We start from the raw sequence: 15,251 nt of genomic DNA on the forward strand, positions 1-15,251 counted from the left end.
GCCATCAAAACCTAAACTCTAAAGTGGGCCAATAGATGTGTCCAGAAGTGTAGGATGTACAAGATACACAAAGGCGGCTTAGAGACATGTCGAAAAAATTATGTGTGCAGGTGTGGGTGCATGTCTATGTGTGAGTGCAAAATAGTGTTGTCCGCGATAAAACTTTTTATTATCGATTATTTCTTAGTGGGCAAAACTGACGAAATTTATTTTTTGAGGTAGGTATCGTGTCCCCGATTTTTTTATTGCATCGTGTTGGTCAAGAATGACACTTTCTAATAATGTATGCCAATAAATATTACATCAAAAATTTTCAAAGGCCCAAAATTAAGGGTAGGTATTAAAAAAAAAATATAAAGTAACCCTCTTGACGCCCCCTAAATAGTGCCCCAAAGAATACCTCCATCCAATAATATTTAAGAAGTGTATGTCATACTATCACGTAAAAAACCGGCCAAGTGCGAGTCGGACTCGTGCACGAAGGGTTCCGTAAATTACAGTTAAATCAACCTATCTCAAAAACTATAAGAGATACTTTGATCAAACCAAAAATCGTTGAAAGAGTTAATTAGCATGCATCACCTCTATTTTTTTTAGAATTTTATACCCCGTAGTTATAAAAATAGAGGGGGGGGGACATACTTTTTACGACTTTGAGAGCTGATATCTCAAAAACCGTTCACTTTAAGAAAAATGTTTTTTAGAAAACTTTATATCATTTTAAAAGACCTTTCCATTGATACCCCACACGGGTATGTACATCGAAAAAAAAAATTTCATCCCTCAGTTACATGTATGGGGGGCCCCACCCCCAATTCTTTTTTTTACTATTTAGTGTCATATTTTTGTAGCGGTTCATACAACACATATTCCCATCAAATTTCATCACTGTAGTACTTATAGTTTCCGAGTAAATCGGCTGTGACAGACGGACAGACGGACAGACGGACATGACGAAACTATAAGGGTTCCGTTTTTGCCATTTTGGCTACGGAACCCTAAAAAGATTCAAGTGTTTATCGATACTCATGACCACACAGCTTTGTCAAGCACTAGCGTAATGAAATGATTTGCTTTCTTACACATTTTTTTCGCGAATTAAGCCTAAAGTCAAGGAAATAAAATAATATTGAAAATATCTTATTCTGAGCCAATTACTGGCCGAAATTAAGCGAAATATGTTTCGAAAAATTCAATTGACAAAATCGTATTTTTAAGTGAAAAGCGTATTGATTCCGATTATTTCGCCTTGTAACTTTGCATCCATGTACAGAACACGAGACCTTAATTGGAAATCGTAATATTCTTAATAACAATCGAAGAATGAGCATAAAAATACACAAATTGCACTGCCACGTACAAAACGCCGGGACGCTATGGCCTCTTACTCACGAAAATGTTCATTTTCTGTCTCTTTCTCTCGGGTGATTTGCACTTGATTATAGTTTCTCGCTCCCACGTATCTTCTAAGCGCAGAGCGCGAACCTATTTAAAATCTATGTGCAAATCCTGCTAATGTGACGATGAGTTTACACTCTCTATGACGGCTGAGCAGATTCAGATGTTTAATACTTCTTATCCAAAGTGTGGGACAACTTTTATGCAATGCAAATTAATGTTGCTATTCTTGTAATCGCAATAATTAGGAAAGTAAATAAAAAAAGTTTGAACTGTTTTTACGACAAAAATTATCTGCTCGTAGCACGCGTAGCAAATCGTAGCGTAGCACGCGCTACGCCTCAGAGACAACTGTCTGTCACCTACCTATGTAAGCCCCTACAGCTCTCAGCTGGTAGTAGACAGACATTGGTGTAAATACGATACTTTTCTTATTCTGAGAAATAATTTAGTGACGAAAACCAATCTGAAGTTTTCCCACCTTTACTGATTGTTTGTTTGTACTTTAATTGCACGGATTACTTAACAGTTACTACGCAATGACTTCGATACTTCTGCACCGATTTGTAAAGTAATGCAGTCTGTCTGTGAGTTTGACGAAAATTTAAAATTATGCCTACATGAGGAAACGTATGCGTGACACAGTACAAGCCTGATGAAATCCACATTGCGTACTCGAGTTATACTCATAGAGCACAACGGTAATTACTAATTAAAAGTTGTCGATAAGTACTCATTAATAGAGACACAAGTAGAACTACTACCAATGCTACAAAATGACAGCTAAACTACTGCATATTGCGCCTTAATCATCACCAATAAGGTTTAATTCAGTTTGTGTAAAGGGTTACGTGTGTTTAGGTAATAAATTACTGGTCAATCACGTTCTGTGTCAGTTATCAACTGATTGTAGTACCTGTACTTAATGAGGCAGTTCAGCATAATGTTGATGTCCGCTGCGTGTCTCGCCTGATGTAGGTCTTAAGCGGATGGGAAGTCCACACAAGGAGAAGAAGCTTATTAGAAATTCATGCAATTCTTTATGGAAGAATACTACGTAAGTACTTACCGTGCCGCGTGCCGAACTGCGATCAAAACAACTAGGTAGTTTCTTCGTTTAATCAGTGAGTGTGAAAAACTTATAAAATAGGTTTATCTTGTTCTTAAGGTGTGAGTTAGGGGACCCAGCAGGTTCTGTGAGGGATTTTTGTAGTTAATCTGACAACCTTTGGCATTCAGGTCCATCCTCACACATCCGCACGAATGATCGCAATTAATAGTTTAGTTTTACATTAGTAAGTATCAGAAAGCGGGCGCGGCCCTCGCCACTCGCCAGTAGGCAGGCGTCAGTGTTGCCTCATCACGACACTTCACTAAATGCTGCAGAAATGATGCCTATTGTAGCAATTGTATTGCAAACTGAACACCTGTACATCAAGAATATTTTTGAGAGACATACACAGACTGTACCTATAAAGATATGAATCCTGCCTGCTCATAAATTTTTTACGGAGATTTATACAAAAACAGCTTAGGTATGCGTCCTAAGACCGTATAAAAAATGAAACCTGGTAGTCGGTGCCGACCTACCACCAGCCCCTACATCGACGTTGGTCGATTCTATAAAAAAATTTGACGTGTAAATGAAACTGTTTAGTAATAGCTCTACTAGTAGATTGGCGCCAACCACCTTGCTTTCTGTTTACAGCTTAAGGCTTTTCGATTTTTGTAGGTAATAAGGATCCATAGTACAGGCAGGAAGCTACACTCTGATTCTCCACGTGGTGTGCGTCGTTTGACACTCAGCAGGTAGAGTGCGCGAGGGTCACGGGCCGCACAGTGAGACGCCGTACTTATGTTATAATGGCGTCCACGGCCGATTTCGGCCACGGCGGCTCTTCTCATTTAAGGAGATCAGCCAGCTGCGCAGGACATGTTATGGTGCACAAACATTTGCTTGGACACAGGTGCACTCACTATTCCTTCACTCTCATAACCCGATGGGACGGCAATCCGACACCACCGGAAAGAGATCAGGCGCAGGACCGACATTTACGTGCTCTCCGATGTACGGGTGAATCAATCACCAACTTCCAGACTTTTTTTTTTTAACGACGTCACATATCATCAAATGACCCCTCCCGCTGTGGGTTAGCAGCGGTGAGGGAGTGTCAGACTCTTACTGACTAAAAACCGTCGTGTTCCGTCATAGGCCTTTTTATGTGCTAGGTAGGGCCGCGGTATCTTCCAGACTGCGAGCTGCTTTGTGAAAGTTTAAGAAAACCCACAAAGCGATTTCGGCCCGACCCGGGAATCGAACCCGGTACCCAAGCACAGCAGCCGCGCTTGCGACCACTATACCAACGAGGCAGACGCCGCACTAACGTAGATTTGAGCAATTTAGCTGGCCAAAAGTCTTTTTTTTTTTAAATAAAGGTTATCATCAAATTGTGGGTAAAATGGAAAGAGGAATACCCCAGCAATAAGAATTTACCACATCTACCTACCAAACATGCGATATGCGCTTGCACCAGGAGTTGGAACTTGACCTTAGTGCAAATTTTACGTTATACGTTTTTAGAGATCTCGGTAGACGGTATTAAAGAAAAATTATTTTTGTGCTATCTAATTGATATTAAGCAACTTTTATGATGGATTCGAGTTGTGTAGGTAACAGTTATTATATTTTAATATATTTTAAGTGTGATCACTTAATTTTTTATAGTATTATTTCAATTTTAAAAGAGGGTGTGTAAGCAAATAGTTATTTGTTATACAAGAGTGCAAAGTTGCTTTTTAACCGCGGGCTCAATTTTGATGACCGAGCAAGCGAAGGATTCTAAAATTGAAACACGAGCGTAGCGAGTGTTTCAATAATTAGAACCCTGAGCGATAGCGAGGGAATCAAAAGAGCACAAGGTGAAAAATCTTTGCACTCGAGTGCAACACGTAACTTTTCATCCCACCTCATCGAGGAAATTACTAAATGCAAAAAATAAAATGGCGCGCACATAAGAGTATCAAATTAAAAAGAAGTAGTACCTATTAAAGTTTATTTATTTGAAAACTCAGTTTAAAAATGAAACGAGATTAAAAATCGATGTAAAAACAATAATAAAAAATACTTAATTTATTGAATAATTCTTTTAAGCAGTATTTTATTTGCTTAATATGTATTTGTTTGAAAAGTCTTATCAAGATTGTCACAAATGGAGATTATACACGATGTTCTAAATCAGTGGTTCTTAACCTTTTTGACATGAGGGACCACTTTAACTAAAGTTTGCTTTGCCGGGGACCACCTCGTCGGTTTACCTAAATTAGCACTCATTTCCTTATTATTTATCAAAAAAAAAAACTGAATTTTTGGATCAGTTCTCAAACTCAAAGCTAAACGCATGTCGGCAGTTGTGTAGGTAAGCAAATGCAAATAAAGAAAAAGTTGCCTGTGTAGTTTCCAAATGCGTTTTCTTAATTAATTGAATGGAGTTAAACCAAATATTACGTAAAATGTAGCCCAAACGTACGTAAGTGTTTGTTTGTTGACAAATGCAAAAACAAGGTCATGTCGTGAATACGCGAGCGAAGCGAGCGCGAAATTTTTTTCGGACTTAAAACAAAAATTACGTAAAATTTTGCCCAAACGTACTTAACGTTTTGTTTGTTGACTAATGCAAAAATAAGGGCCATAATATAGTTTCTGAATACGCGAGCGAAGCGAGCGCGAAATTTTTATCGGACTTCAACCAAATATTATGTAAACCCAAAAGTACTTAACTTTTTGTTTTTTGACAAATGCAAAAACAAGGGCATACAGTTTCTGAATACGCGAGCGCGAAATTTTAATTATTTTTTAAGACTCAAAACCAAAATTACGTAAAATGTAGCCCAAACATACATTTTTATGAATGGGGGGACTAGGTACGACAGACCCGATATACGTCCATGCGAAAACCCCCGCTCGCAATTATAAGTCGATAAAAATTAAGTTAGATAACGTATAGCAACGTCGCGAAGCTAAGCTTCGCGGACCACTTGGAATGCCTCCAGGGACCACCAGTGGTCCGCGGACCACCGGTTAAGAACCACTGTTCTAAATTCAAATCACTTTGCCGCTCTAGAGGATAAAAACGACTTTTGCGCTCAGATATCAAAGGGTAAAACTACTCTTTCCGAGATGGTGGGATGAAAATATTTTTTTAGTAATTTTCTTGTTTAAACACAATTTTGTTATATTATCGCGTTCGACCGCGTAACATTTTTTTTAGTTTTAGATATTTGACATATTAAACTAGCTTACGACATATTTTTTGGCTGCGGATAGCTGCGGATGTCCGACTTACAGGCTTTTTAAGATTTGAAGCTCATACAAAAATAAAATACTTTTTTCTTTAAAATGTCACAAAGTGCATTTTTTTTTTGTTTTGAGTACCTCTGGCGTAAAAATAGTGACCCTACGTTATATTTACAATAAAATACAATAGCAAGATCTGACTAATTTGGAAGAAAAACTAAATTACCTAGGAAACTAACTTTTGACCTATTAGGGTGATACACCTGATAATATAAGCAGTTTTAAACAAAGATTTGCATATTTTAAAATAGCTACGAAAGTAAGAAACTGAAACTGTAAAAAAAATCCTTAAAACTAATGAGAATTGGTTAAGCAGAACATTTGAACGCCCGACAAGTGTTGGAAATCGACCGGGGCGGCCATCTAAATCACTTAAAGATTGTAGTGAGAGGACTAAACGAAGGAAAACTAAAGAAATACGAAACTGAAGAAATGTGACCAACAAAAAAAAAACATCAAAACAAGATTATTTTGCCCTGAAACAATAAAATATGCTACTACCAGCTGAATCAAACACAGAGTCTGATATATCAGAGGCAGAAAGTGAGGAATAAAAAAATATTAATTTTTTTTTACTACATTACATATTATTTTGAAATAGATATAATAAAAAATATCATAACTACTTTTAAAATGAAAATATATGATACTCTACATTAAAAAAAGATATTTACGGTTTTTTTCAATAAAACATGCTTATTATCAAAATACAATGCTTAAATAAAATAAATAATAAAATAATGATAAAATAAAGATAGAAAAAACGAAATACATTGTAAAATATTTTTGGCCGCCTAAATTGGTCAAATCTACGTATGTGCGCCGTACGTTACGACACAGACAAATCAAACTTATTTACGTGAACGTCACGTGATGGCGACACACGCCACTTGTGGAACTTATACATTATGTAAGAACTTTAGGTATTTTTACAGCTAAACATATTGTCATTATTTTTTATTGATACGGATATTGGAAAGTTACGAGTCAAATATTGTATAACAATAATGGTCAGCATTTGCTTGGACAATTCCTTCAATTTGGTGCACAGATTACTTCACTCTCATATCACGATGGGACGGCAATCCGACACCACCGGAGGGAGATCATAACAAGACGGACTCTCCGATGAACGAGTTCATCAATCGGCTCTTCAGCATGAGACCAACTTTTTGGAACCGTGCAACTAGTGTGACGTTTCATAAGAGCTTGCAAAAGCCTATTTGAAATAAAAACATTTGACTTTGACTATTTTATGTAGTCTTATTTGCATGTATATGATATAAGCGTAAGACGAGCGTATCTCGCGATATCTCGGCAGTCGGGCGCGTCCCGCGGGAACACTATTTAAGATCGCGAGATGTTTACATCATGTTATATGCTGTTTTCATTACATCTATCTTGGCGTGTAAGTAGCTGACCCGCTGCCTCGCGAGGCTAATCATACTGAAATATAGCATCGATCAATTTCTAAAACATGTTTACTATTTTATATGGATATCGTTTCAACTGCCCCGTTGGTCTAGTGGTTGCAAGAGCCACATCGGCATAAAATGTTTCGGGTTCAGTCCCCGGGATAATCTGAACTGTTCTGTGGATTCTACTTAGGAGGATTAACGTAGATTATAGGGGAAGCACATCAGTGCCGGTTTTAACTCTACCAGCGCCCTGGGCGAGATTTCCACGGCGCCCTCCAACTGCAACTCAAACCCATACGAAAAACTGAGACATATGTTAGTACCGTAGTATAGTTACCGATTGCGCGAGCGAAGTGAGCGCGAATTTTTTTTTTATAGTTAACAAGTCAAAGCAAAAATTACGTAAAATGTAGCCCAATCGTACATAAGTTATTGCTGGTTGGTGAATGCAAAAACATGGGTAGATTAGGCTTCTGATTGCGCGAGCGAAGCGAGCGCGAAATTTTTTGTAATATTTTAGAACTCAAAACAAAAATTACTTGACTCTATGTTGGTGTTGGCGCCTGTGTATTAACATTTTGGGACTTAAAGTAGTACCGTAAATAAGAAAGTCCATGGAAACTAGAAGTTACTTTCTTATTAATAAAAGAACTTAAAAACGACGCTACCTTTTTGCTAAGACTAAAAAATTGTTGAAAAATAAAAACACCTGTAAAGTGAAGCAAGCCCGAAAATGTTTGAGTTTTGGATCACTAAAAGTGACTAAATGTTTAGGACATATACAGGAATTAATTTTAAGCAGTGCGCAAAAAAAAAACTGGTGGTCCAGAATCATTAACAGAACATATCTGCATCATGAGTAAAAAAAAAATTTTTCATTCTTTTGTCCGCCCTAAAATCAGCAAAATATGGATACCAACTATTCTTACGCGCTAGGAGCAGCGCTCGCGTCAGTTAACCGGTTTCGCTTTGCAGCGCGCCTACTATAACGACTGTGACCGTACAATCGGTTACAAAATAAACATCTTTCGATATCAATAACTTTTCTTTTTTGTACTAAAACACGACAAAATAAAAATATACGTATCTATAAAACTTACTTTACTATAGGTTGACAAAGTTTGCGCACTGGATAAAATTCATTCCTGTATAATAAAGGGCGACTGTGAAGTCAAGAAACTGCGAGCGAAGCGAGCACGAAAATTTTTGAGTTTTGGGACATAAAAGTAGTGTTTGTTCGAGAATTTCTCGGAATTAAACACAAATTCGCTTCGGCGCCCTTGAGCCCGCGGCGCCCGGGTTATTCGCACACTCTGCACCATAAGATAAGACGGCCCTGATGCTATCCATACATTTGAATACAGTTCTTGTAAGTTGCGATCTTTGATGAAATTTAAAACAAAAAGAAGAGTAACATTCTGATCATGGATTGGTCTTATGACCGGTGCCCTGGGCCGTCGCCCAACCGCGCCCTACCCTAAAGCCGCTACTGAAGCACATGAACGGAAACATAACGGAGAATCCATAAGAGTAGTATACAAATTACTTAACAAAGGCGTATACAGAAGGAGGGTATGAGGGAAGTACATAAAAGAAGTAGGTACCTACATAAGAGCAGTAGGTACATAAGAGGGGACACAAGAGTTCATAATGATAGATTAGGTTTTGATATTGAATATGTTAACTTCTGCCACAGAGCCGAATAAATAGTTTGAAGTTGTTCATATTAACAACTTTTTATTTAAAATAAACAACAAGACCCGATACAGTACCTAAGAGGGAGGAGTATTACATAACGGGAGTAAGTATTTTACTCTCTTTTCACAAACAAACATACTTCAAATAGTCGAACCACTGTCGATTGCTTGCTTAGAAAGGAAAACATCATATGAATTAATTTGTTCTTCACTTTTGGGTAAAAACCACAATACTATACAAAACCTTATTTAAAACTTTTTCAATTCAATAAACTTTTAAATTAAACTTTCACTTAGATGTAAATAGCTGAGTACCAGTGTGCCACAAGGAGCGACTGTCTATCTGACCTCCTCAACCCAGTTACCCAGACAATCCAAAATTCCCCTTAGTAGATTGGTTGTCAGGCTTCTGACCACCCGTGACGACTGCCGAGGATGTTCAACAGCCGAGACCTACAGTTTATCGTGCCTTCCGAAGCAGGGGAGAACTCGCATGTACATGATGACATAAAATAGACAGACATAGAAGTACATATTACAACGCTGGTACTTTCTATGTGGTACAGTCCACACCTGTACATTTGTTCACAATTTTATATAAGTAGAGTTGCTTTCAGCGCCTTCACACTGGCGGATTTTCCGGGGAACAACGCTCGTTTCGTGCAAATGGACTTGAGCTACAGCAAACAATTGACAACTAACGGGACCAAAAAATACCGCCTGTAATCCAGCGATAGATTTTTCGGGCTCGGTTTTATTACGTGCGACAATAAATCGCTAGTGTGAAAGCACTGTTGGGAAAGAGCTCATTAAAATGAAGATACTTTACACAAACACCTGACCTTTGTGAAGGCCATCTCAGCGAGATGTACTTAATAAATACCAGTGTCCTTCCTCCTGCCCTGCCAACGTTCTCAGTACAAACCCCCTTTGTGAATCCCTTTCATTGATTCTCTCACGACATAATCTTGTATTGAGCCCTTTTAATGTAAATTGTAAGGTATTTTCTAAGAGATTCCTTGAAGGAGCTGTCGCTACGTTGCGCGCCATCTTGGTTCGGTTGCCAGGCAACGGCGAGGCAACACGGAATGTCAAGCATTTGTTCTTAAACTTTATGATCGCCTGGTAGCTTCGGAAAATTATGATTGTTTTTCTTTTGTTTTATTTATCCGAATGCAGCCGAGTACCAGTGTCTTACAAGGAGCGACTGCCTATGTGACCTCCTCAACCCAGTTACCCGGGCAACCCAATAGACAACCCTTGGTTAGACTGGTGCCAGACTTACTGGCTTCTGACTACCCGTAACGACTATCAAGGATGTTCAATGACAGCCTTGACCTACCACACACACCATAAACGTCGGTTTTCTTATAACAACAGTTTACTATGAATTTTCACGTTCAATTTTCAAACTAAACAGTTGTTTTAAGAAAAAACTGGCATAATATATTGCAAATGTGAACACACGCAAAATGATCGTATGTACGTGTGTATTTGAATATTAAAGTAATGCACGCGCAGCGGCAGCTAATTGCTATTTAATTGGTTCCTCTACGATATACTGTGTACTTACAATGTGATACTCACATACATTTGGCTGTTATAGCTTTATGAAAATACAGATTAGGTAATAAATAACTGGAGTTTATTGAGGATAAAATCGAGAGGGGAGGGGGGGGGGGTGAAAATAAAGAGAGAACAACTAAAAACCTTAAGTTATAGCAAAAATAATATTCAATAAGTATTCGAATTCACCATCGTCCGTTCGACCAGAGAGCCCGCGTGAAATAGCTTGAGTCCAAAGGAACATCTTTATTATTGTTTGTATAATGTAAAACTTATTATGTATTGTTTTTATTTATTCAGAAATAGTAGCAAAACGTTTAAATGCGAATTCAATTACAAATTACAATTAGAGTTTCAATAAAAATTGTTCACACAAAAATAGTAGGGTGACAACGCCAAATGTCCGTCGTCGCACATCAAAAAATAATTCAATTGAAATCATTAAAAAGATATATGAAGAATAAAATCCTAATTTGCGAAAACCGTGCAGGTGTCATTGACATATTCCTCATAGCATGGTTATTGTAGTTGGTTCTCACGCGCGTCACAATAACCTCTGCGCTATTACAGCGTTGTTTACATGCAAATAGTGAAGTTCCAACAATCATCCGTCATTACACAGATGACGGCCCGCGGCGCTGCGTCACGGTCACGGATACTTCCTGCTGCAGTCGGTTACAGCACCAGGGCAGCAGAGGTCTAGGACGGAACGAACAGTTTGTTCTAACTGGCTCGTTCCTCAGGGCAACTACAGAGTTTAGTCAATAATTTCAAAAGTATCCTTTCCGTTTCGTTTGGTAACACGATGTGGTCATTAATCCGTTAATACAGGTTTAGTGGGCTGGTTTCCGTTTGGTGTTGTCAACGGGAAGCCCATTGCTTTAGCTATAATCTGGGTATTACTTTACTCTAAAATATGTAGCCGTGGAGAAATTTGAGCTGAATCAGTTGAGTTTCATTACTTCCAAAACTGATGAGTTTAATTAAACAGCGGCTTCGTGTAACCGCTGTAGATGCCTACAGTCCGCCAATACGTCTGTCTGTGCAAAGTTATTCGAAGTTTAAGTCTCAGTATCAGTACTTGTCCGCCTACGACTCGGAGTTATTCTTCTCGAGACTGCCGTGACTTGCACATTCAAAGTTTTTGCTTCCCAACCAATCCAGTTTGAAGATAATAATTGTCTGATAGTTGCTGTAGTTAATAAATGGAGTGGCAGTGTTGCGTGAGTTGTCCGCTGGTGGCGATGCCCGGCACCCTCGACCTTGCGCCACGGCGAGGGGAGCTCTCAGCTGATCCACCCCCAGGCTGCACATGTCCATGTTTCGTAGCCTCGCGCACGAATGTCGCGGAGGTCAGACTAGCATAAATAAACTCGTCGGAGAGCTGCCACGCTCCACATCCGCGAAGCCCTACGTGGAGGGGCTGCCGCCGGCCGCCAGCCCGAGCTGCTAATACGCATCGACGCAATATCCTTTGTAAGACATGCTACGTCCCGCTTGCGAGTGGAGCGCGCGACAGGGACGGGGCGCTACGGTTGACACGAAGAAGCCTAGCTTAGCGTTCCGGGCGTGACGTCACGGGGGCGCGGGGTACCGCGGCGCGGAGGGGCGCGGAGGGGCGCGGGGTGGCGCGGCGCAGCGCCGGCAGTGTACGGCCGGCCGCAACATCGCGCGGACGGGTGCACGATGCGTGCACGGTGAAACAAACAATCGCGATGCTGTTTGAGAGTCCCAACGCGAAACTGTTCCCGGCGTTCAACATCCCGCCGCCCGTGAGGCTCAGGTGAGCAGTGTGTGCCGCGGCGCCGACCGCCGCTTGTTGTGTTCAAGTGCCAGTGTTCTTAGTTTTTGCCGAAGCCATAAAAAATGCCTATAAAGTGTTGTTATGTACGGCGGGCGCGCCGCAGCCGCGACAGTGCGTCTGTCCAGTAACGCTCCAGCGACCGACGAATGAAACGTCGATACGACGCACTATGGGACCAAACAGTATTTTCCGTCTCAAAAATGGTTGAGACAAAGGTCGCGTAACTGAAACTGTTTTGATTGTTTTACATTCACTAATAATAGAACTTTCCGAAAGCAAAGGAAAAAAAAATAAAAAAAATGTTATACTTGGAAAAAATTACGTTCAAACTGAATACTGTGAAAATTTCATATTAACTAGACTACTCGTTATAGAAGTTCAACTTAAGATACATTATATGTCCTTCAAGGAAATATATTAGTATTATACATTTTTGGATTGCTAAAGATCTCTTGTTTACGATTCCGTTATGATTTTTTGACATATATTTTTGTCTGTTTTTTTATTAAATTTTTAAACGTCATAAGGAAATTTTACGTCTTTCTAATTTTCAAGTGGAGGTTTTGTTGTTATCGGTGGCTGCCGGTGTTGAGTTAATGACATTTTAAGATACCTTACTTATTCAGTGTTACAGGGAAATAAAAAAAACCTGCGTCATTACTGCGCCATTTCGAGCTGGAAGCCGAAATATCAACTAAGACATTTATTCTCATGATATTTTTTTTTTGCGGTGAACGTCTTAACCACAGGTATGATAAAAATCATGTAGCATAGTTTCTTATCTTTTGTGGTAATTACAATCAGTATTGGTGTGAGAACTATTCCTATCAATTTTCTCATTGGTTTTGCACTAGTTACTACAACTAGGGTCCTATAAATACTCGAGTTTTCAGCATGTTCATCAATGTGTCCGGATATTTTCTTTGTGTGACTAACTGCAAAATAATAAAATTAAAAATGAGTGAATTCGTTTGTTTTCGACGCGATATATGTGCTCAGATAATAAGCGGAAAAAGTACTTCAGATATTGAAAAATATTTGTTGGACAATTTCCATTTATCAACAACAGATGTGAAAACGGTTATGCAAAGTATCCAAAAAAATTTGATTACGACTTGTAACCAAAAATGGGCGAAAGCTCAAAGAAAACAAGATCGCTTCGAAAGCCAAAACACAAATTGGTTAGATGGTGAGTTTAAAGTTCCATTAAATTCGTGCAGTACTTCAACATCTGAAAATTCTGACTTGAATACATCTGGTGAACCTGGTAGACCAACAAAACCGTATGACGCATGTTCGGAGAGTACGAAAAAACGTAAAAACATGGAATTACTCCAGGAGTACGGAATGGGGCATGTTCATTACGCTTACGTACAAGGCCTGCGGTCAATGGGTGAAAATAATGAAGCTTCGATTGTGAGTATTATAAGGAATACAGAAAAGGAGGAGAAAAAAGTCATTCTTCAAAATATTTTACGAAGTTCAGATAGTGTACCTTCTTATACTAAAGAAGAAGCATTATGTATATATATTGAGACTGATCTATCCAAAGCTCAATATTCCTACTTGAGGCTTAGACTTGTTGAGAAGAACCTTTTTTCTGTATTGCCATCATACCAAATATTGGCTGAAGCAAAAAAAGACTGCTATCCTCTTGCGTCAAGCATATCCGTCACGAATATCAGTGCCAAAGTGAACCTTCAAGATCTCTTAGACCACACTGCCTGTCGTATTTTAAAGATAAACACGGTTTCTAAAAATTGCACCCGGCTGAAACTATACAGCAAATGGGGTTGTGACGGATCTTCAGGACAAAGTGAATATAAACAAGTTTTACCTGAAGAGAATGAACAAATATCGGATGCTAATATGTTTATAGTTTCACTTGTACCATTGAGACTAGTGGATGAAGAAAGTAAAGAAGTCATATGGCAAAATCCAACATGTTCTTCAGTAAGATATTGCAGACCCATTTCTTTGGAATTAGCAAAAGAGACTCCTGAAAAAACTACCACTGTTGTAAGTGATCTTGAAGCAAAAATTAATGAATTAACTCCAACTCGAACGCCCGCAGCAATAGAAGGTAATATTATAGAAGTAAAACATGAGCTGTTTATGACGATGATCGATGGGAAAGTTTCTCAAGTGTTAACGCAGACTCCATCTAGTTCTTCGTGTACTGTTTGTGGAGCAACTCCTAGACAGATGAACGATTTAACAAAAGTAACTGCGAGAATTGAGAATGAAGACGCGTTTAAATATGGACTGTCTACCTTACATGCGTGGATAAGATGTATGGAAATGATTCTGCATATTTCTTATAATCTAGGTTTTCAAAAGTGGTCTGCAACGACTCCAGAGAACAAGAAGATCAAAGAAGAAAAAAAGAAGTACGTGCAAACTCGTTTCCGGGAATTGCTTGGTTTACACATTGATAAACCTCGTCAAGGTTCTGGAAATAGCAATGACGGTAATACGGCAAGGAGATTTTTCCAAAACTATCAATGTTCTGCAGAAATTACTGGTATCGATGAAGAGTTGATCAAGAGATTATATATCATTCTGCAAACCATGTCATCGGGATTTTCTGTAAACGCAGTTAAGTTTGGTGACTATGCGCTGAGGACTGCACAGTTATACGTGAGTAAATATAACTGGTACTATATGCCATCTTCAGTCCACAAAATTCTTATACATGGTGCCAAAATAATAGAACATTTTGCAGTTTTACCAATAGGCCAATTATCGGAAGATGCTCAAGAAGCTCGTAATAAAGACTATAAGAAATATCGGTTAAATCACGCTAGAAAGTGTTCCAGGTCAGCCACAATGGAAGACGTTCTGCACATATTGTTGTATACTTCTGACCCCTATATATCCAGCTTAAATAGAACCAGTACTATGATACCAAAAGAACTACTTAACGAAGCTAAAGAGCTTTTAATATTGGCAAGTGATGAGTAGATTCATGTTTTTTTTTTAGTTTAAAATTATGTCATATTTTTTTATTAACT

General features: G+C 38.8%; 1 protein-coding gene across 2 annotated transcripts in view; it reads left to right on the forward strand.

Annotated features, from left to right (window-relative positions):
• Nucleotides 1-12,094: 12,094 nt before the first annotated feature.
• The window catches only part of LOC124643997 (RNA-binding protein Musashi homolog 2), a 117,746-nt gene continuing 114,589 nt past the window's right edge, over nt 12,095-15,251 (forward strand). For both annotated transcript variants that reach the window (XM_047183151.1, XM_047183152.1), the window contains exon 1: nt 12,095-12,216. In XM_047183151.1, the coding sequence (XP_047039107.1) occupies nt 12,149-12,216 (68 nt within the window). In that variant the 5' untranslated portion in view covers nt 12,095-12,148. The remainder of the gene's footprint in view (nt 12,217-15,251) is intronic.

The sequence above is a fragment of the Helicoverpa zea genome, chromosome 29 (assembly GCF_022581195.2).
Source record: "Helicoverpa zea isolate HzStark_Cry1AcR chromosome 29, ilHelZeax1.1, whole genome shotgun sequence".
NCBI lineage: Eukaryota > Metazoa > Arthropoda > Insecta > Lepidoptera > Noctuidae > Helicoverpa > Helicoverpa zea.